Below are 20,872 nucleotides of genomic sequence, written 5' to 3'. Positions count from 1 at the left end.
TTTTTTTTTTCGGTTCCGGCTGTCAAACAGTATAAACGCGTAACAGTGAAGCTCCTTAAAATCAGTGAGATTAATTAGTTATCCTTTCAATACCATTCCGACTCGTCGCATAAGTTGAAGATTATTCATTTAACAACCCGATTAGAACATTGGTTGGTGAAAAAATCCCGAAAAATAGAAGAATACAACAAAGAAAAGTTCCGTGTTGGAAACAGTGAGGTTAGAAACGAACACCCATAGACATTCAAACCTTTTTTCTTTTGAAGTGTCAGTGTCACTGTCAGTGCGCCGTAGTTTCGTTCAGAAATTATTAGTTTGCCACTATACTACAACACAAAATACTATGGATGAACAAACGAAACTATTATTGGAAAATCTCAAGATCGAACTGCAAAACCATGCAACAACTATAACCGAGAAGGTTACGCAGTCGATATCAGAAACTATAGAAGACAAACTAAGGCCACTTAGAGAAGAAAATCTGGCATTAAAAAAAAAGTTCAGAATATGGAAAGGCAAGTAAGAAAAAGTAATTTGATTTTACATGGAATACCCGAAACAGAGAAGAATAACTCGGAACTTATAAAAAATGTTTTGGACATTTTGAACGATCTGAGCAAAACTACAGCAATAGAAGAATGGGACAAATGGGAGATTAGCCAAACATCGCGCATTGGAGAGATGAGAGAAGGGAAGAATAGACCAATCTGGATAAAACTCACACTTGCATGGAGAAAGATAGAGGTTTTGAAGAATAACAAGCATTTTACTAACAATGTCTATGCCACAGATGATTTCCCAAAGGCAGTCTTAGAGAAGAGAAAGGAGCTAAAGCTACAACTCGAAAAAGAAACAAAAAATGGGAAAATTGCTTACATTTGATACGATAAGTTGATAATCAAGGGCAATGAGAATGTAAAAGAGAAAAGGAAAAGGTCACCTTCGCTGTCACCGGAACACCCCCCCACAACCTTTCAACAAAGGGCTGCAGCTCCAAACAAGTTGAACAGAATAAATGCATTTTCTTACATGAGAGCCAGATCAAACTCAAACAGTGAACACAAGGAACCACAAAGCAAGTAACAATTAGCAGATATCGACACCCGGAACAAAAACAACAATGCAGTACAATGTTTTAAGTTTACGCGGTTATTATCATAATTAAAACACAGTCAGTCAGTCAGTTGGAGTCTCATATCCCCATTTAAACGCGGTAAGAATCCGTTATTATGTGTTTTAATTAATGCAGTACAAAACATAAACAACAATACATGTCTGGTCACCGTGGGACAATAGACCACCGCCCTCTAGGCAAACAACAACCAATACAAACACAAAACCAAAATCAAATACAGGAACAAAAACAACAACCATTAAATAGAAGAAAACAAACAAGCGTTCCAAATAGGATTAAGACACAACCATCTAAACAAACACAAAAGGAAAACCAAAAACACAATAGAAAGGGAAATATTACCAAAAAAATTCTTCATTGCAACCCTAAACACAAGAACCCTAAGAACAGAAGAAAGTTTAATCGATTTAGAGGTGGCACTTGGCAACGTAAAATGGGACGTATTAGGTCTTAGCGAAGTCAGACGTTTGGGCGAAGAAATCAAAGAATATCGAGATTACATTTCATTCTACAAAGGAGAAACGCCGGGAATGTATGGAGTAGGATTCATGGTGAAGAAACAACACAAAAACTACATCCAAGAATTCTCAGGCAAATCTAAAAGACTTGCAATACTGAACCTCAAGCTACCTTGCTACAAGAACCCTATATCTATAATCCAGGTATATGCACCCACGGAAAACGCTGCAGAAGAAGAAAAAGATAAATTCTATACATCATTACACCAAGCTATGGATGAAACACACAAACAAAAAATAATCATGGGAGACTTTAATAGTCAAATTGGCACACAACAAAAAAATGAAGAGCATGTAATCGGACCTTACAATATAGGCAAAAAAAACAAGAATGGACAGATAATGAACTTCGCACTCGAATACAACCTAAAAATAATGAACACGGTGTATAAAAAGAAGCCTCATCTGAAATGGACATGGATGTCACCAGACGGGAAATATAAGAACGAAATTGACTTCATAACAACAAACATACCCTACTGGTTTGAAGATACAGGTACGGTCAACAGGCTCAATTTTAGTACCAACCACAGGATGGTGCGAAGGATTTTGAAGTTCAGAAGCACCAAAAGGACAAGAAAATATCTGAGTCCCCCAGTGCCCAAAGAAATACCACATACTCCTGCTGAAGTAGTGTTGGAACTGAAAAACAAAATCCCGGATATGACAACAGATAAACCCATACCAGAGAAATATGATGATATAGAAAAGTACTTACAAAACATATACAAACAAATAAAAGTAACAAAATGCAACAAAGACAAAATAGGGGGAAAGGCTAGAAACTTATGGCCGAAAGAAGAAACATGATACAAGACAGGAAAGAAAACAACAAGAAAATTGAACAAATTAGCAAGGAAATTACAAAAAAAAGAGCTTTATTACTTTACCTTCAGACAGATAAATTCAAATAAGGATTGATTTATTCATAAATAATAAAAAAACAGAATGTAAATCCACCACAGGCTTCGTCAGTACCAACATTCATATTAAAAAAATAAAATAAAATAAAATAAAAATAAGGGAAAGCATATTCAATTCATACATAATAAAATCCGCACAAGCTTCGTCAAAATACAAAAACAAAACCACAATTGGCTTCGTCCAAAACTGCCTACTCCAGTAGCCCACCCCGGACCGCTTCCGGCTCAAAGCTACCCATTAAACTGGCCGCATTTCCACGTTGAACAGCCAGTGAAATGCGCTGAACCAAAAACGATCCGGAACGCGGATCATGGCCCTTCTCACGCAACCGCCTCCCCAGCTCCCTAACGAAATCCAGTGCCTCGCAACCCCATGGGCCCCCAGTCTCAACGGCAAAGGGCAAAAAGCAATAATTTGGACTCAAATTAGCATATTTTACATGCTTTGCCCTTGCCGCTGACTCCGCAGCCGCTCCCGCCGTCCGAATAGTGCCGGAGAGATGCGACGCAGCATAAGTGCTAACGCACGTCGCATCCCACAGCAGACTACGCCCCCGCTCCCATGGGACCAAAGACAAACCGTCCGGCCGCTTACCGTCCGCACGGCTCAAACCCGGGGGCTCCAGAACGCAGGGGATGTTCGCTGACACCAAAGCACGACGGAGAATGTCATTAAGGGCTCCGTGTCGCGAAAACCTGCCAGCGGACCTGATGCAGCTAAGAGCATGGTGCCCATCAGCCTCAACACGCACCCCACAAATACACCTGTGAGGGATACATACATTACAGCCCAAACGATACGCAACGGCGATTCGCGTAGTATCCCTGTCTAAAAGTGTTCCTAATTGCGGGGAAGGCAGAGCATGAAGACAAGCGCCCGACTCCGGCCTAGCAGCTGCCTTCAAGCGCGCCAAACCAGCCCCAGACGAACGCTGTAACAAATCATCAAAAACAATTTTGCACAGTTTTTCATCCCAATCCCTCTGAGCCCCCAGGCGGTCCGGAGCCGACTGGTTAGGGCATAACCCATTCCACTCGCTTAAAGCCTGGTCCACGAACGGAATCGTCAGTCTGTCACCATCAATACGGAGAATCTGAGCGACCAGACCGCGAACACCATACGCGGTGTAACGAAGCATTTCGGACCAACGAGCCTTGTAGCGACATCTTGTGGTTTCTGACGATATATCGTTGTTTTATATTTTACCCGAAGGGCATCACAGATGGCGCTGCAGGGTTATCGATGGGCCCGAACATTTTAATAATTTTCTTTTGTTCTAAATTATTATATTAAAATTATCTGCAACATTTATTTTTGATATATTATAATTATATTGTTTAAATTTTGGGATCAAACAAGTCGATCGATTGTTGTCGTTGATTCGGCGAATTTATGGTTTGGTAGATTTTTTCTAGTTTGGCAACTTTGTTCGTGGTTCTTGTGTCAGACTGACAGCTGGCTGAGCTGAGAGACAGGTTATGGAAAGTGGGTACGTCGCGAGAGCGCCGGAGACTCCACTGCCGTAACAATAATGTGGGCAAATTAAAAGCCACGATTTATCGGCGACATCAAGAGCCGATGTCTCGATTTAAATAAACAACTTAACCGAGATGGTGAGTCCTCGCAATTCTTCGTGCATATTTTTGCACCAACTTTGTGATAACCTCGAGGTCCTTGTTTTCAGCAACATCACTGAAATCCCATCGCCGAAGGTCCAGTGGGTGGGATTAGGTTTCATCCGAGCGATGCCCAACTATCCCGGATGAACCTGTAAGTTATTTTCTTTGTTTTACACTCGTGAGTTGCCTTGCCACGCTGTCAGCTGAACCACATGCTAATCATTGCCATTCCTTGTTGCAGATGGGGTTTTTAAAGTTTTTTCTTAAAGTTTTAAAGTTTTTGAGTTTTTAAAGTTTTGTTTTGTTTTCTTTAAGTTCTTAACGTTTTAAAGTTTTAACGTTTTTGCAAGTTTTTAACGTCTAACGTCTTGCTAGTTTAATGTAAGAAGAAGTTTATGATTGGATCAGACTATTTCAACAAATTTGGTGAATGAAGATTCCTACTGTTTTCTTCTGCATTTGAGAGTTATTTCAAGCTTCATTTCGGCGGAGCTTGCCTTGGTTGTTTGCACGTCGAAGCTTTCCTTTGTGCGGCGCGCATGTGGATGTGCCGCACCTCTCCTTTTGTCAACACTCCGGATAAGGCCCGGGGAAGGACTGCGAGGTTGACCGGTGGACGTGCAGCCCGCCAGCTGCGTAACAGTTGGCCCGCTGCGCCGCCATCGTCCAGCACGCCCTGGCCTGAGCCGGCCTCAACTCATCACCTGTACGGTATTCCGGAACGCCTCAGGTAGGCCTGATAGTCGGAGGTCCTCGAGTAAGTGAGGTGCCCACAGGTGTACGGACAGTGTTTTAAACATAGTGATATCCCATGGTTGTTACGGAGTGACAATTAACCTGACGGACCAAAGCGCGACCTGTCTATATAATAATCGCCATAGGGTTTTTACTTTAATATTATATTATAAAATATACATTGTACAAATTCAAAGGGAGTTTTCTTTGTCTCATGCTCACCGGTCTATAACATCTAGCTGTGCCCTTCAGGTAAACACCACTTTATAAATTTTCTGAAACATATATGTAACTTTCATCATACCATTTCCTATAGGTAGCAAAAGATTTCCGTTTCAGCGGAACCAAGAAAAGCGGCAACACCCATACCCTCCATTCCACGAATGCCAAGACCCCCATGCCTAATCGGTAAAGATGCCTGGGACCACTGATCGTTATCCAAAGTAATATTAAGAATATTCTCTAAAATTCCCCTCAAACATAAATCCCAAGATTGAACCTGCGCGGGATACAGCCACGAAGGGGAAGTCCTTAGGGTATAGGTCAACTTGGGCATGGCAAGGCAACTCCTGAGCAAAACTAATGCTACACCGGTGTGAAGCTGTTCCAAGTGTACCTTCCGGGAATTCAGCATATCCCCCTTCGCCGATAAAAGTGACGGCACCCCTTCGGCAAAGATTGGGGCTCCCAACAAAGAAAGTGATTCCCTGCTTTTATTCTGCAAGCCCGGCAACAGTACCTCGAACTGCGAAAAAACTGACTGTACGCCTTGACTGCAACCGTAAAACTCACATTTTTGTGCATTAACCTCCAAGCCCATTGCTGATAAATTTCGGAGAAGGACCGGAATGTCACTTAAAACTACCTCCGGAGGCCCGCCAATGGTCCCGTCATCCAAATACCACAGATTAAGGGGTGACTGGATTGAAATGACCGCCCTCTGCATCGCCAGGCTGAAAATTAGCGGACCTAAGGGATCGCCCTGCTGAGCACCCACTTGCGATGGAATTGTGCTACCGCCATAGAACAACTTGCTGTGAGAACAGTAACACTGATGCAAAAATGGATACAGAGACGGTATGTGCTCTTTAACCTCCGCCAGCATTGTATCCCGCTCTAAGCTATTAAAAGCATTTTTAATGTCCAGCTTTACGATTACTGCATCAGCGTTACTGCTATCACTGACAAAAGTACGTGTGGCATGAATAGCCGCCTCACAGCCCAATGGCGTCCCAAAACCAAGCTGATGAGGCTGTAAGTATCTGGCCATGTCCTCCCTCGCGGCAAAGCAACCCAACTTCGCAACTAGGCGACGAAATGTACTGCCCACCGCTATTGGTCTTATTCCACCATCACTTTTCGCCAAGGCACACAACGTTGCGCCATACAAGTAAGGGCAAACCTCACGATCTAGGGTCCCCCGTAGCAAAAAATTGCACAACCTGGTAAGCGATGCTAAAAGACGACGGCCATTGTCACCCGCAGCAGACGATGTTAACTCCTTAAGATGCTGTGGTCGAATCCCATCCAGACCAGCAGCAGAGCCGCTATAAAAAGAGGAAATAGCCCCCTCAACATCCTCGTCCGACACGGTTAAATACGGAAAAGATATGTCCGGTTCACTGGGCATAACTAAAGGGCGCGAAGGGGCCGGATGCTTAGCATGCAAAGACGAAAGCGTGTTATCGTCTGCTGGCGCAAAAGTGTCATCCGATGTTATGAGCCTAACAGCTCCCCTCAAATCCCCATCAAAAACCTTAGCCTCAATTGCCCTATACACACTGTAGGGCTTGATGACGCGCGGCCCCGATGAGAGAAAGCTTACGTTACCAGAAGTAACATTCTCCTTTACCTTTACGGTTAAACCCCGGTTGTCTGCCCTATTAGGTACCCGCAAAGCCACATATGCAAAAGTAAATAACTTATACCAATCCTGCTTATCATTCGAGTTAACCCTTAAATGCGCCTTGTTGTTGTTCTACAACATCTTAATTCTGGCGGCTTAAAACCTTCATTAATATTTTTTTTATTTTAAATTTTATTCATATGATAGTAGTAATACTAGACAAATAACAGGCAACACTGTTATAATTGTATCATGGTATTTTATTATATTTTGAAGGTAGTTTGCACGAATCATCTAAGTACCGATTTACGTGAACATTTGATAGTGTCTTTTTATTAGAAAAACGCAAGGTAAGTGTTTGAAATAAATCATACGTAAAACTAACATATTTAAATTAGTGATAATGATATAATATCATTTATTTAATAACTGAAACAACGTCATATTTGCCTAAAACCAAGTGTTGTAGATATGCAACAGTGCCCGTCGCATACATAAAAATAAAATCTCTGTTTACAGAATGAACCATTTATCTGATAATCAAATTGAAACGTATTTGAGTCGTTTAGAGGCTGGATACGTCTCTGAAGATAATTTAGAGGATAGTGGTAGTGAACCTGAAGACGATCCGGAGACATTTTATGAAAGTTCTGAAGCGATCGCGCGAGATCTTCAAGGTTTCGTTGAAGATGAAGAGGAGCAGGATGACGATGAGCCAGATCCACCACTTATTGAAGAGGAGGCAGATCATACTGAAGATGATCCGCCTTTGGTAAACGAACTTGTTTCGGCTAGCACATCTTCAACGAGAATCAGGGTTAATCGTAACCTCATTTGGAGGAAAAGAAACTTAGAAATACCTTCGAGCAATTTAGAATTCACTGGTAATACTGAATTTTCTCCTGAAGTAATGTCTTTAGATTCGCCATACCAGTACTTTACATATTTTTTCAGCGATTTCATACAAAATAAAATAGTTGAAGAAAGCAACATGTATTCAACACAGAAGCAGGTATCTAATCCATTTTTGATTGGTAAGATAGATATCAGAAAGTTTATAGGCATTCTCACCTATATGTCTGTCATCCATTATCCAAGTATACGCCTTTACTGGTCTGATAAATATGGATATGCCTCCATAAAAAATGCAATGACATGCAAAAGATTCGAAAAAATAAAATCAATTATCCATTTCAATGATAACAATAAGCATTTGCCTCAAAATCATCCACAACACGATAAATTGCATAAAGTACGACCCATAATATCTCATTTGAATGAAAAATTTGCTACGATACCCCCACCACAGCGACTTGCAGTAGATGAACAAGTATGTGCTTCAAAAATACATCATTATATGAAACAATATCTGCCAAACAAACCCCATAAATGGGGGTTCAAACTTTATGTAATCTGTAGCATATATGGATTTGCTCATCAATTTGAAGTATATTGTGGCGAAGAAAACAAGACAATCTTACCCGGAGAACCTGACCTAGGCGTCATTGGAAATACTGTTGTTCGCTTGGCACGTATAGTACCTAGAAGAGTGAATCACATAATATATTTCGATAATTACTACACTTCACTGCCATTAGTATCCTACTTATACAAACAGGGAATCTATAGCCTAGGTACAGTACAGCTCAATCGGCTTCCGAAGGTGAAGTTACCAGATAAAAAGAAAATAATGAAAAAAGACATACCAAGGGGTTTTCATGAAGAAAATACGACCACTTACGATAATGTTGAAGTATCAGCAACAATTTGGAAAGACAACAAACCTGTTACTCTGCTATCGACATATGTAGGAGCACTACCAGTAACAACTGTACAAAGATACGACAAAAAGCAAAAGAAAAGAGTAGATATTGACTGTCCGAAGGTAATAAGGGAATACAATGCAAATATGGGAGGAGTGGATTTGATGGATAGTTTTATAGGACGCTATAGAATTAGAATAAAGAGTCGAAAATGGACTATGAGACTTTTTTATCACATGCTCGATATGACAATTATAAATGCTTGGATATTATCAAGAAACATAAATGCTCTAAAGGGACATAAAAGTCTAAGACTTGCTGAGTTCAGGCTGGCGTTGGCAGATACACTTTGTGAGTTAGATGATACAGGAAATTCTTCTGGTGCTTCTTCACCGACGACAAAGCGCGGTAGACCCAGTAATGCTTCAATTGAAAAGGCAATTCTAGAAGTTAAGAGAAAAAGAGTTCCAGGACAAACGGCACCAGGTAAAGATGTTCGTTTAGATAAAGTTGCACATTGGCCAGTGTGGTCTGATCGTGGGAGATGCAAGTACCCTTTTTGCAAAGGCTACACTCAAACAATATGTATAAAATGTGGCGTTTTTTTGTGTTTTAACAAAAAGAACAATTGTTTTCATAAATACCATATTACAAATTAATATAAAAATTACCTAAATTGCCTATTATTACACTATATTTCTAGATTTACGGCTATGTGAAGTACATTATTTTTATGTTCATATTGCGCCATGTTGTAGATCTGCAACGCTGTATTTATGGCTTAAAAATACAATAAATAATTCCAAACTATTATTTTTATTATTTTTCCTGTAAATCATTTCATGTAATACGTATAATATATTAAAATTGATAAAATCTAAAAATTGGCGCATTTAAGGGTTAACACAATTATTGATTATATCACGCAGCTTACCCGCCGCACAGCTGCGCGCCCCCTTAGGGATGTGCTTTAAAACCCTAACATCCTTCTTTAATATATGCAAGTCTTCCAAACTTCCCGTCGTGGATGGTAAAAGACCTTCATCTGACCTTTGATTTGACATCAATACATGCTCGTCCCTGTGCATACGCCCTATATGAATATTGAGGCCATGTGACCCTACAAACCGACGAGAAGAGTTAGGGCAGTGAGGACAGGGTAGTCGCAACGGCTCATCCATTGCTTAACACAATAAAAGTAAATTAAATAAAAACAAACTTTACATATTTAACCTTTATCTGCAATAAGCATCGTCAAAAACTCTAGTAAATACCATGCAATAGCACTTAAAATTAATTAATATAAAATAGAATTAAACATGTCAAAATAATATTAATAATTAATTTCATTTACAAAAATAGCGCTTAAAAAAACCCTTTATTAAAACTGTCGCAAACATTCAACATTGAAATATAAAATAAATCTAATAAAATAAATATATTCCAAAAGCATCAAAATATGTTTCCAAACCTAAAACTATTATATAATGGTGTGAAAACAAAAAGCAAATAGCACCACAATACGACTTATTAAAAAAAAATAGATTTATAAAAAAAAAAATCTTAATTACAAAAAGTATAAGACAATACAGAAAAACAATTAGACTAGCGACAATCAGGGCAGAAATAGAAAAGACAGGCGGCATAAAAAAGCAGTTAAAAGAAAACAAGACATGGCTACCCAGCTTGAAAAATAGAGACCTGCTTGGAAATGAGAATGTTACAACAAACAGACGACTCATCGGAGAAATAGCAACTGACTTTTATCGGAAACTATATTCTTGCACTACAAGAAAAAGACCTGAAACAGAATTAGTTTACCAAAAATACCCTGTACAAAATGAAAAGGTCCCGTGCATAATATCAAATGAAGTCAGGAAAGCAATTTTAACACAAAAAGACAACAAAGGACCAGGAGAGGACAAAATAACGAATGACCTCCTTAAAAAGACAATTGATATAACAGAGCTGTCCATTACAGCACTCTTTAACGAAATTATAGAAAAAGAACAGATACCGCAACAATGGACAAAATCAACTATAGTCCTTATACATAAAAAAGGAGACAAAAATAAAATAGATAACTATAGACCCATTAGCCTAATGTCAAATATGTACAAAGTATTTTCGAAAATTATACTAGGGAGGATGGAAAAATTCTTAGAAGAACAACAACCAAAAGAACAAGCAGGGTTCCGCAGTGATTTCTCTACAATTGACCATATGCACGTGGTAAAACAGATAATGGAGAAGTATAACGAATATGGGAAATTCTACTATATTATATTCGTCGACTACAATAAAGCATTCGACTCTCTGGAACACAAATTCTTATACACAACGCTAATGAATCAAGGAGTTCCAAGCAAATACACTCTAATAATAAAACAAATATTGGTCGACAACAACATTGGTCGAGCAGGCGCCATAGTCCTCCATAGCTCCAGTATCCCGGTCCACTAACCCCCAACCCAATAGCCCAGTTCCCTTTGTTCCCATAATCTGCAATAGTCCTACACGAACCGGGGATTGTCTTTGGGTGCACTCCCATAGTGCATATAGGGATAATCGCCGGTTGGTGTCACACCACATTTAGATTAAACTGTCTTAAGGGGCCTCTACGTGTTGGCGTCGGCCCCACGCACGCCTTCCAAAAGTCCGGGCCTCCATAGGCCCGAGATATGAAAAAAACAAATACACTTCTCATCAAAAAAATCGAAACACTTCCGTTTTCATTGTTTCTGTCCGAATTTAACACAAAAAAGAATTCATACGATGAAAAAAAATACATAAATGTATAGCTGGCAGTTTGGCCATTACAGTAATAAGCGAAAATTCTAAATTCAAAATTAGAATTTCATTTGTTTATCTTATAAACGAAATGAATCACTGTTTTGAGACAAATGTGTGTTTAGGGTTGGAGTACATTTAGCGTTTAAAAACTAAAAATTGGCGCCTATCCTTAAACTTTTTGTTTTTTATTTCAATACTGTGACTTTGGGACGTCTGAAAAAAGGTTTTTTTTCTAAAACGTATGGATACTTCGCCCACGGAAGCCGCCCAAGTTGTGGCATTGCTGGATTCTGGCCTTAGTCAGCGTGTTGTGGCTGCAAGACTGCATCTAAGCCTGTCATCTGTTCATAGAGTCTATAAACGTTATCGGGAGACTGGTTTGTTCACGCGCCGTTCAGGATCTGGCAGGAATCGGGTCACTTCTGAGCGAGATGATCGATTTATTGTAACAACTTCTTTAAGAAATCGACGCCTTAACGCTTTTCAACTGCAGCAGCGGCTTCGTGTTGTACGAAGGGTGGCTGTAAGTGACTCTACAATTAGAAGAAGGTTGAAGGATCGTGGACTGGTACCGCATAAGCCAGCAAATGGGCCGAAATTAACTGCAGACCATCGAAGAGCGCGCCTTAACTTTGCACGTGAGCACCTAAATTGGTCATACCTACAGTGGAGCAAAGTTCTCTTTTCTGATGAGTGTAAAATTATGCTGTATGGTAACGACGGAAGGAACAAGGTCTACAGAAGAGACGGAGAACGCTATGCACAATGCTGCATTGAAGAAAAGGTCAGCTATGGTGGCGGTTCGTGGACGGTTTGGGGAGGAATCAGCGCCGACGGTAAGACAGAGCTTGCTTTCGTGTCTGGGCCACGTCTGCCTGCACTAAACTGTCATCGGTACGTCGAAGAGTGTCTCGAGCCTCATGTGATGCCCTATGCACATTTTATTGGCAACGGCTTCATATTCATGCACGACAATGCTAGGGCTCACACCGCGGGCGTCGTACGAGATTATCTTAACGAAGTCGATATCTCTATTATGGAATGGCCAGCAAGAAGCCCGGACATGAATCCCATTGAACATTTGTGGGATGAATTAAAGAGACGAATTCGAGCAAGAGATCCTGCCCCAGAAACACTTAGCCAGCTGCAAGATGCAATCCAAGAGGAATGGGACAATATACCACAGCATGTGATCGTGACTCTCATCCGATCGATGAAGAACCGTATGGAAGCAGTAATTAGAGCTCGGGGAGGGAATACAAGTTATTAAATAAACGTTTTTTAGCTTTTTTTTTCATTTACGTGTGTTGTTTTATCCATTTCCTTTATACTCCATACGGAATAAAAATGACTCATTTAACAAAATACGAAACCTATGAAAAATTCATTTAAATTTAGAACATTAACATTAAGATTTGATAAGCTCATATTACTCACTATTAAACGACATTTAACATTTATTCCTAAATGTACACATTTTTCTGATAATCCTGACAAAACGTAAACTTGCAAGGTGTTTCGATTTTTTTGATGAGAAGTGTATAATATGAGAATAGCACTTCAAAGGTCCAATTAGAAAAAGTAGGTGAAGAATTTAAAATAGAAAAAGGAGTCAGACAAGGCGACCCACTATCACCAAAGCTATTCACGGCAGTCTTGGAAGAAATCTTTAGGAACCTTAACTGGGAACATGGACCAAACATGAACAGATGACTTGGTGATATTATCAGAAGAACCAGCAGCCCTGCAGAGCATGCTAATAGAATTATCAACAGAAAGTAAAAAAGCTGGACTGACTATAAACATGTCAAAAACTAAAGCAATGACAAATAGCTCAAAAATCCAAATTACTGTAGATAATAATATAATTGAGTATGTAGACGAATATATAAACTTGAATCAATTAATATCACCAAAACAACGACCAATAAAGGAAATACAAAGAAGGATAAATAACAGCTGGGCAAGATACTGGTCATTAAAAGAAGTTATGAAAAATAAATTCATACCAATAGCAGAAAAGAAAAAAGTATACAATACATGTATTCTTCCAGTTCTTACATATGGATGCCCAACATGGACTCTAACAAAAGACATCATCCAAAGATTAAAAATCTGTCAACACGAAATGGAAAGGAGCATGTTGGGAATAAAATTACGAGACAAATGGAGGCTTTCTACCATCAGAAAGAAAACAAGAGTTGTCGATGTGACCCATAAAGTAAAAACATTAAAATGGCGATGGACGGGCCACATGGTAAGAAGCTCGAAAGATAAATGGACAGCCCAAATAATTGACTGATACCCTCGAGATGGGAAACGTCGAAGAGGAAGGCAAAACAAAAGATGGGAAGACGACCTCCCAAAAACTGGAGAAGAGCGGCCAAAGATCACCACATTTGGAGAGGCCTATGTCCTAGGACAGCCTGACAAGGAGGGTGTCGATATCGTTGATGTCGACTAATTATTAGATTTAAGTTAATAGTAAGAGAAAACAATGCAAGTCAGAGAATAAAGGCTATTTTTTTTTTATTTATTTTATTTATGTCACGACCATTGACATTAACATGACTATTAATCATGAACATTAAAAGGAAAAGAACAAAAACCCATCTGCAACAAAGAATGGCAATGATTAGAATTTGGTTCAGCTGACAGCGTGGCAAGGCAACTTACGAGAGCAAAACAAAGAAAATAACTTACAGGTTCATCCGGGATAGTTGGGCATCGCTCGGATGAAACCTAAACCCACCCACTGGACCTTCGGCACATGGGATTTCAGTGATGTTGCTGGAAAACAAAGGACCTCGAGGTTATCACCAAGTTGGTGCAAAAATATACACGAAGAATTGCGAGGACTTACCATCTCGTTTAAGTTATTATGTAAATCAAGACATCGGCTTTTGATGCCGCCGATAAATTGTGGCTTTAATATTTGCCCACATTCGGGTTTCGGCAATGGAGTCTCCGGCGCTCTCGCGACGTCCCCACTTTCCAAAACCTGTCTCTCAGCTCAGCCAGCCAGCTGTCAGTCTGACACACGAACCAACAATGTTGTCAATTTTAAAAAAATCTACCAAATTTATAGATTCGCCGAATCAATGACAACAAACGATCGACTTACTTAATCCAAAACTAAACCAAAATATAATAATAATTTTAATAAATGTTGCAGATAATTTGAAGTTCCTAATTTAGAAAAAAAAGAAATTAATTATTAAAATGTTCGGGCCCATCGATAACCCTGCAGTGCCATCTGTGATGTCCTTTGGGTAAAATATAAAAAACAACGTTATATCGTCACAAACCACAAGATGTCGCTACAAGGCTCGTTGGTCTGAAATGCTTCGTTACAATGTGTGTGGTCCCATAAATCCAGCTACTAAAGAAGGATATAAATACACTTCCGCACACAAGTATCGAGCCACCCTGTGTTGTAATGTTTAAAAGATTATATCATAAAAAAAGGTATGCAGATTTGAAGCTGGCATATTCACAATTAATTTTAATGTATTGTTGTTCCAAATTTGAATTCAGAATATTGAAAAACAAAAGAAAAATTAAGCGATGTGCATCCTTTTGAAAAAATAAGAGATTAGAAAGTTTAAATAAAAGGACTTTAACTCGATATTTTTAACTTTAGTGGTGTCTTTTTGACAGTAAAACCATTTTCCATTTTTTTTTATCGACTTTTCATTGGATTTTGTCGGTAAAATTATGAATACTCCTCCTGAAGAAGCCGCGCAAGCTGTGGCACTTCTTCAGTCTGGGCGTAGTCAACGAAATGTAAGTGCACAGCTCTATATTAGCTGGTCTGCTGTTCAAAGGGTGTACCATAGATTTCTAGAGACCGGGGGCTACGTTCGCCGTCCAGGAAGACCACGATCCCGAGTAACAACAGAGAGACAAGATCGCTACATCTTGACTACTAGCTTACGAAATCGTCACCACACTTCAATTCAGATCCAAAAACAGTTTCGTGACTTTCACGGAGTAGCTGAGAGTGCTTGTACTGTGAGAAGAAGACTCAATGAACGTGGTGTAAACCCTCACAAACCAGCCAATGGACCCAAATTGACGCGAAGTCACCGAATGGCTCGCCTTCAGTTCGCACGTGAACATTTGAATTAGACTCAACATCTGTCGTGGACCATACATAATCATGTAAGGTCACGAATTATCTGAATTCTGAATCACAATCCAAAACTGAAATGTGTCATAGTTATATGAAATACTAGCTGGTACCCGCGACTTCGTCTGCGTACTTTTAATTTGAATATTAAGGATTATATAAAAGGAACGGTATAGCATGTGATTAAAAGAGAGTAAGTAGGTATATTTAAAAAAAATAAAAAATATCTGTTTACAGTAGTTATAAAGTACCTATGTATTCCATTGAGTGGCAGAAATTACCTAGGAATATTTATCGGTCCCTTATGTCCAAGACACTTACAGGGGTCAGCGTCACGTTGTGTACAAAAATATTTTAAAATGACCTAATTTAAAACTTTTTTGTACACAACGTTTGCTATTTTGTTATTATTTGTTAAAATGTGGAGATTGTTTGGACTCGACACTCGCGAGCAGGCCACGTATACACCACGTGCGCTCCCCCACCACAAGACAGCGCCGTTGACTGCCGCCACACTTCGGCGAATGTGCGCGACGACGAACGACGACCGACGGCAGTGGCGGCGATGCAGAGTATTCGTTAAAAGGAACTTTATCTACAAAAGCCAAATTTTTTTTAACTTGATACACCCAAAACTACTAAATATCATGTTCCTAGGTTCAGTGGTTAATATTTTGTATACAAAAAGTTTGGCTTCGTAGTTCCCGTTCCGAATCCGTTCCGTTCCGTTCGAATTTCGGAAAATCCGTTTGTTGAAAAACTCTGCACATCCTAAGAGACCTACGTACCAAGTTTCATGGTTTTATCTTCAAAAATGACGAATACCCATACAAACTTTCAACCCGTATTTCACCCCCATACTGGTAAAAATTTCAAAATGCTTGAACAAACGATTTTTTGTTTGTTATTTAGTGCCTAAACACAAAATTTAATATTTTTATCTTGAAAAATGACGAACCTCATAAAAAATTTCAACACCTATTTCATCCCCTCAAAGATCGAATTTTCAAAAACGCTTTAACAAATTGTTTTTTTATTTCTTATCAAGTTCCTAAATATAAAGTTTCGTGGTTTTATCTCCAAAAATGACGAACTCCCATATAAACTTTCAACCCTCATTTCACCCCCTCACTGGTCGAAATTTCAGCAACGCTAGAACAAATGTTTAATTATTTTTTTATCAAGTGCTTAAATATAAAGTTTCATAGATTTATATTTTAAAATTAAAATATCCCATACAAACTTTCAACCCCTATTTCAATCTCTTCGTCCCTTCTTTTCGCAATAAAAGGTATCCTATTTTCTTTCTCAGGGTCTAAAGATTGTCTGTGCCAAATTTAATCAAAATCGGTTGAGAGGTTTAAGCGAGAAAGCGTAACAGACAGACAGACAGACAGGACAGAGTTACTTTCGCATTTATAATATTAGTAAGGATTATTTTCCCTCGTTAAATAGTAAACAAACTAAGTGTAGGTGTTATAATTTCGTTGACGAACTGATTACCTATCCGTTTCTTTGTCTAAAATGAGTATTACCTTATTACTATGATTGATTACTGGGCTTAAAGTTCGTATAAATGTCTATCGAATTACCTCCTCAAGTTTAAAGCGTAGCTAGTCATGTAGTACTATATTAATTATGTGGTGTAAGTAATTAGATTTTATCTGTATGTAATGTAACAGTCAGTTGAATAAAAAAACTTATACAAATCAGATCAATTAATTGGCGTAATGTGATTCTAGAAAGAGTTTTAATGTTAATAGATAGCTAGCTATAGCTATGTGTAGGTTCCTGTAGGAATGAGATATAACTGTTTAATAAAGACAGTTGCATCAAAATTTTATCATAAATTCCCTAAATTATGGCGCCTACCTACCCTCTAAGTTAGAAAAGTGATCAAATACTAACTTGAAGTCACTCAGTTTAAAAAAAAACATCGAAATCATTCCAGTAGCTATGGCGTCATGCGCTTCTTGATACGATCACGAAATCTAGATTTCCGCGGGAATGAGGTATTTTCCCGCCATAAAAAGTAGCCTGTGTCCGTGCCTAAGATCCTATCTTTAAATTAACCAAGTCTTATAAAATTCCGTTCAGACGTTAAGGCGTGAATGAGGCAAACTTTTAAAACAAACAATTAAAAATCACTAATCTAATTAGTTTTCTGTCTACTGCCTACGCCTTAAGTACGATAGCATAAATATTAATAGGCCATATCTTTTTCTAGATTACTATCTATCAGCTAACTAAATTTCATCAAAATCCGTTGAGCCGTTTAGGCATGATAGACAAAACTCCCAGCAAAAACCATAAAAAAATCACTAACTCAATTCAGTTTTCTGCCTACTTCCTACCCCCTAAGTACGATGACGTGATCAATTTGATCGTACAACCGTTTTTAGATAACCAACTATTACCTTACTAAATTTCATTAAAATCCGTTCAGCCGTTTAGACGTGAAAGGGCAAAAGTCCCAACAAAAACGACTACAAATCACTAAATCAATTTAGTTATCTGCCAACTGCCTACCCCCTAAGAACGATGGCGTGATTATTTATAGCCTATGACCATTTCTAGGTTATCATCTATCACCATACCAAATTTCATCAAAATCCGTTGAGCCGTTTAGGCGTGAAAGAGTAACAGACAGACAGACAGACAGACAGAGTTACTTTCGCATTTATAATATTAGTATGGATAGGTAATGGCGAAACTTTCATATGCTTAAACAATAAATTTAATTATAATCTATAGGTAATGGCGAAACTTTCATTATACTAGTTCTAACAATGAAACCCTTAGCTGTTTTTACATCTAAAGCTCTAACTAAGTTATCCCTCCCCGGTATGACATTTACAATTCTTCCAACAGACCAACTTAACGGTGATATAGAATCAGACCTCAGTAGTACCATAGTACCTTTCTGCAAGTTTGGCTGTTGATTTTGCCATTTAGGACGGCTCTGTAACATAACTAAATATTGTTTATGCCACTGACGCCAAAACGTCTGTTGTATTTGCGTACACTGACGCCAAAAGCTAAGCTTTCCTACATTTACATCCATTAAATTTAATTCTGGATATGAGGTGAACGGAGCACCAGTGAGGAAGTGTGCAGGTGTAAGGTAAGTCATGTCATTACAGTCCCTTGACAAGGGCGTCAATGGGCGAGAATTTAAGATACTTTCAATTTGTACAAGCACCGTGTACAATTCCTCAAAAGTAAGTACCGTATTTCCAATTACACGTTTCATGTGGTATTTAACGCTTTTAACTCCTGCTTCCCACAGACCACCAAATACTGGGCTATAAGAAGGAATAAAATTGAATGTAATCCTTTCAGAGGTACCATATTCTAATACCTGTTTTGGTGTCCTGTGGAATTCAGTAGATTATACAATTCCCTTAGTACATTATCTGCACCTTTGTAGTAACTTCCATTGTCACATAATACTTTCGTAGGATTATTTCTACGACTTATAAATCTTTTAAAACATGACAAGAATGTATTAGTTGTCATATCCGACGCTAATTCAATGTGAATAGCTTTTGTAATAAAGCGTATAAAAATCACTACATAGGCTTTTGTTATGACAGGATTTCTTATTCTAGTTTGCTTTACATTGAAAGGCCCGGCATAATCGGTGCCTACAATTTGGAATGGACGAGTAACGTTAACACGATCAAGCGGTAGAGATCCCATGAGTTGACTGGAAGATTCAGCCTTAAGTCTGAAACATATTACACATTTGTGTAGCACAGCCTTTATTTCTCTGTTAGCATTGATCAGCCAATATCGCTCGTACAAACTAAAAAAAAAAAAAAAGAAAAAAAAAAAAAAACAAAGGTTAACTACTGAGAGTTAACCTTTGACCTGCATGCTTAAGCCATATATGCTCATTGTAAATTATTAATTTAGTCAAAGTTGAAGATTTAGCCAGAATAATGGGGTGTTTTTGTTCAAATGACAGGTTTGTGTTTTGTAAACGACCACCCACTCTAAGAAGTCCATAACCATCAATAAATGGACTTAAACTGCCTAAGGAAGATTTTAAATGAACTTTAGACTCAATATCCTTTAATTCTTTTTAAAAATGTTTACTTTGATCAATTTTTATTAAATCATGCAGAGCAAAAGTCATCTCATCAGGGCATAAATGACCTTGTTTCTTATTGACATTAGTCTTTTTACAATTAAATATGAACCGCTTAGTATAAGCCATAATACGGATCATTTTATTCAAATTAGAATATTTGTGGAGAAAATCATGAAAATAATTATCTCTATGACAAACATTACAAGAAGCTGAAGGCTTCTTTATTTCAGGTAATTCGCTTTCTGAAGTATTTACTTGTGATATGCAATGCACATAGTCAGCATTATGCAAGTACTGTGGACCATGAAACCACAATGGATGTTCCTTCAGCTGGTCTGGCTCAACACCACGTGATAGACAATCAGCTGGGTTTTCAGTTGTGCTTACATAGTGCCACTGAAAATGACTTGATAATTGTTTAATTTTATCTACCCTGTTAGCAACATAAACAGTGAGTTTCACAGGTTCAATTTCAATCCAAGACAAAACTATTTTGGAATCTAAATACAGATGTGTATGAATCCATACTAATATTATAAATGCGAAAGTAACTCTGTCTGTCTGTCTGTCTGTCTGTCTGTCTGTCTGTCTGTCTGTCTGTTACTCTTTCACGCCTAAACGGCTCAACGGATTTTGATGAAATTTGGTATGGTGATAGATGATAACCTAGAAATGGTCATAGGCTATAAATAATCACGCCATCGTTCTTAGGGGGTAGGCAGTTGGCAGATAACTAAATTGATTTAGTGATTTGTAGTCGTTTTTGTTGGGACTTTTGCTCTTTCACGTCTAAACGGCTGAACGGATTTTAATGAAATTTATTAAGGTAATAGTTGGTTATCTACAAACGGTTGTACGATCAAATTGATCACGTCATCGTACTTAGGGGGTAGGAAGTAGGCAGAAAACTGAATTGAGTTAGTGATTTTTTTATGGTTTTTGCTGGGAGTTTTGTCTATCATGCCTAAACGGCTCAACGGATTTTGATGAAATTTAGTTAGCTGATAGATAGTAATCTAGAAAAGGATATGGCCTATTAATATTTATGCTATCGTACTTAAGGCGTAGGCAGTAGACAGAAAACTAGGTTAGTGATTTTTAATTGTTTGTTTTAAAAGTTTGCCTCATTCACGCCTTAACGTCTGAACGGAATTTTATAAGACTTGGTTAATTTAAAGATAGGATCTTAGACACGGACACAGGCTACTTTTTATGGCGGGAAAATACCTCATTCCCGCGGAAATCTAGATTTCGTGATCGTGTCAAGAAGCGCATGACGCCATAGCTACTGGAATGATTTCGATGTTTTTT

The 20,872-nt window shown here is 38.5% G+C and overlaps 1 protein-coding gene across 2 annotated transcripts; it reads left to right on the top strand.

Annotated features, from left to right (window-relative positions):
- The first annotated feature begins 6,877 nt into the window (after positions 1 to 6,877).
- On the top strand, positions 6,878 to 9,442 carry LOC126381318 (piggyBac transposable element-derived protein 2-like). 2 transcript variants are annotated; one of them, XM_050030817.1, is made up of 3 exons: positions 6,878 to 7,127; positions 7,297 to 7,454; positions 8,241 to 9,442. In XM_050030817.1, the coding sequence occupies exons 2-3, from the start codon at positions 7,298 to 7,300 to the stop codon at positions 9,197 to 9,199; spliced, it is 1,116 nt and encodes a 371-aa protein (XP_049886774.1). In that variant the 5' UTR covers positions 6,878 to 7,127; position 7,297; the 3' UTR covers positions 9,200 to 9,442. The 2 variants fall into 2 exon arrangements, with proteins under 2 accessions (XP_049886774.1, XP_049886773.1); XM_050030816.1 differs by having other exon boundaries at positions 7,297 to 9,442.
- Positions 9,443 to 20,872: the final 11,430 nt, after the last annotated feature.

This window comes from Pectinophora gossypiella, unplaced genomic scaffold (genome assembly GCF_024362695.1).
Source record: "Pectinophora gossypiella unplaced genomic scaffold, ilPecGoss1.1 Pgos_45, whole genome shotgun sequence".
Classification (NCBI taxonomy): domain Eukaryota; kingdom Metazoa; phylum Arthropoda; class Insecta; order Lepidoptera; family Gelechiidae; genus Pectinophora; species Pectinophora gossypiella.
Note: the sequence above shows the minus strand (reverse complement) of the source record. Positions and strands in the feature narration are given on the sequence as shown.

Coding starts and splice junctions, on each gene's coding strand:
- LOC126381318 (XM_050030816.1), top strand. CDS start 7,298: ATGAACCATTTATCTGATAATCAAATTGAAACGTATTTGAGTCGTTTA.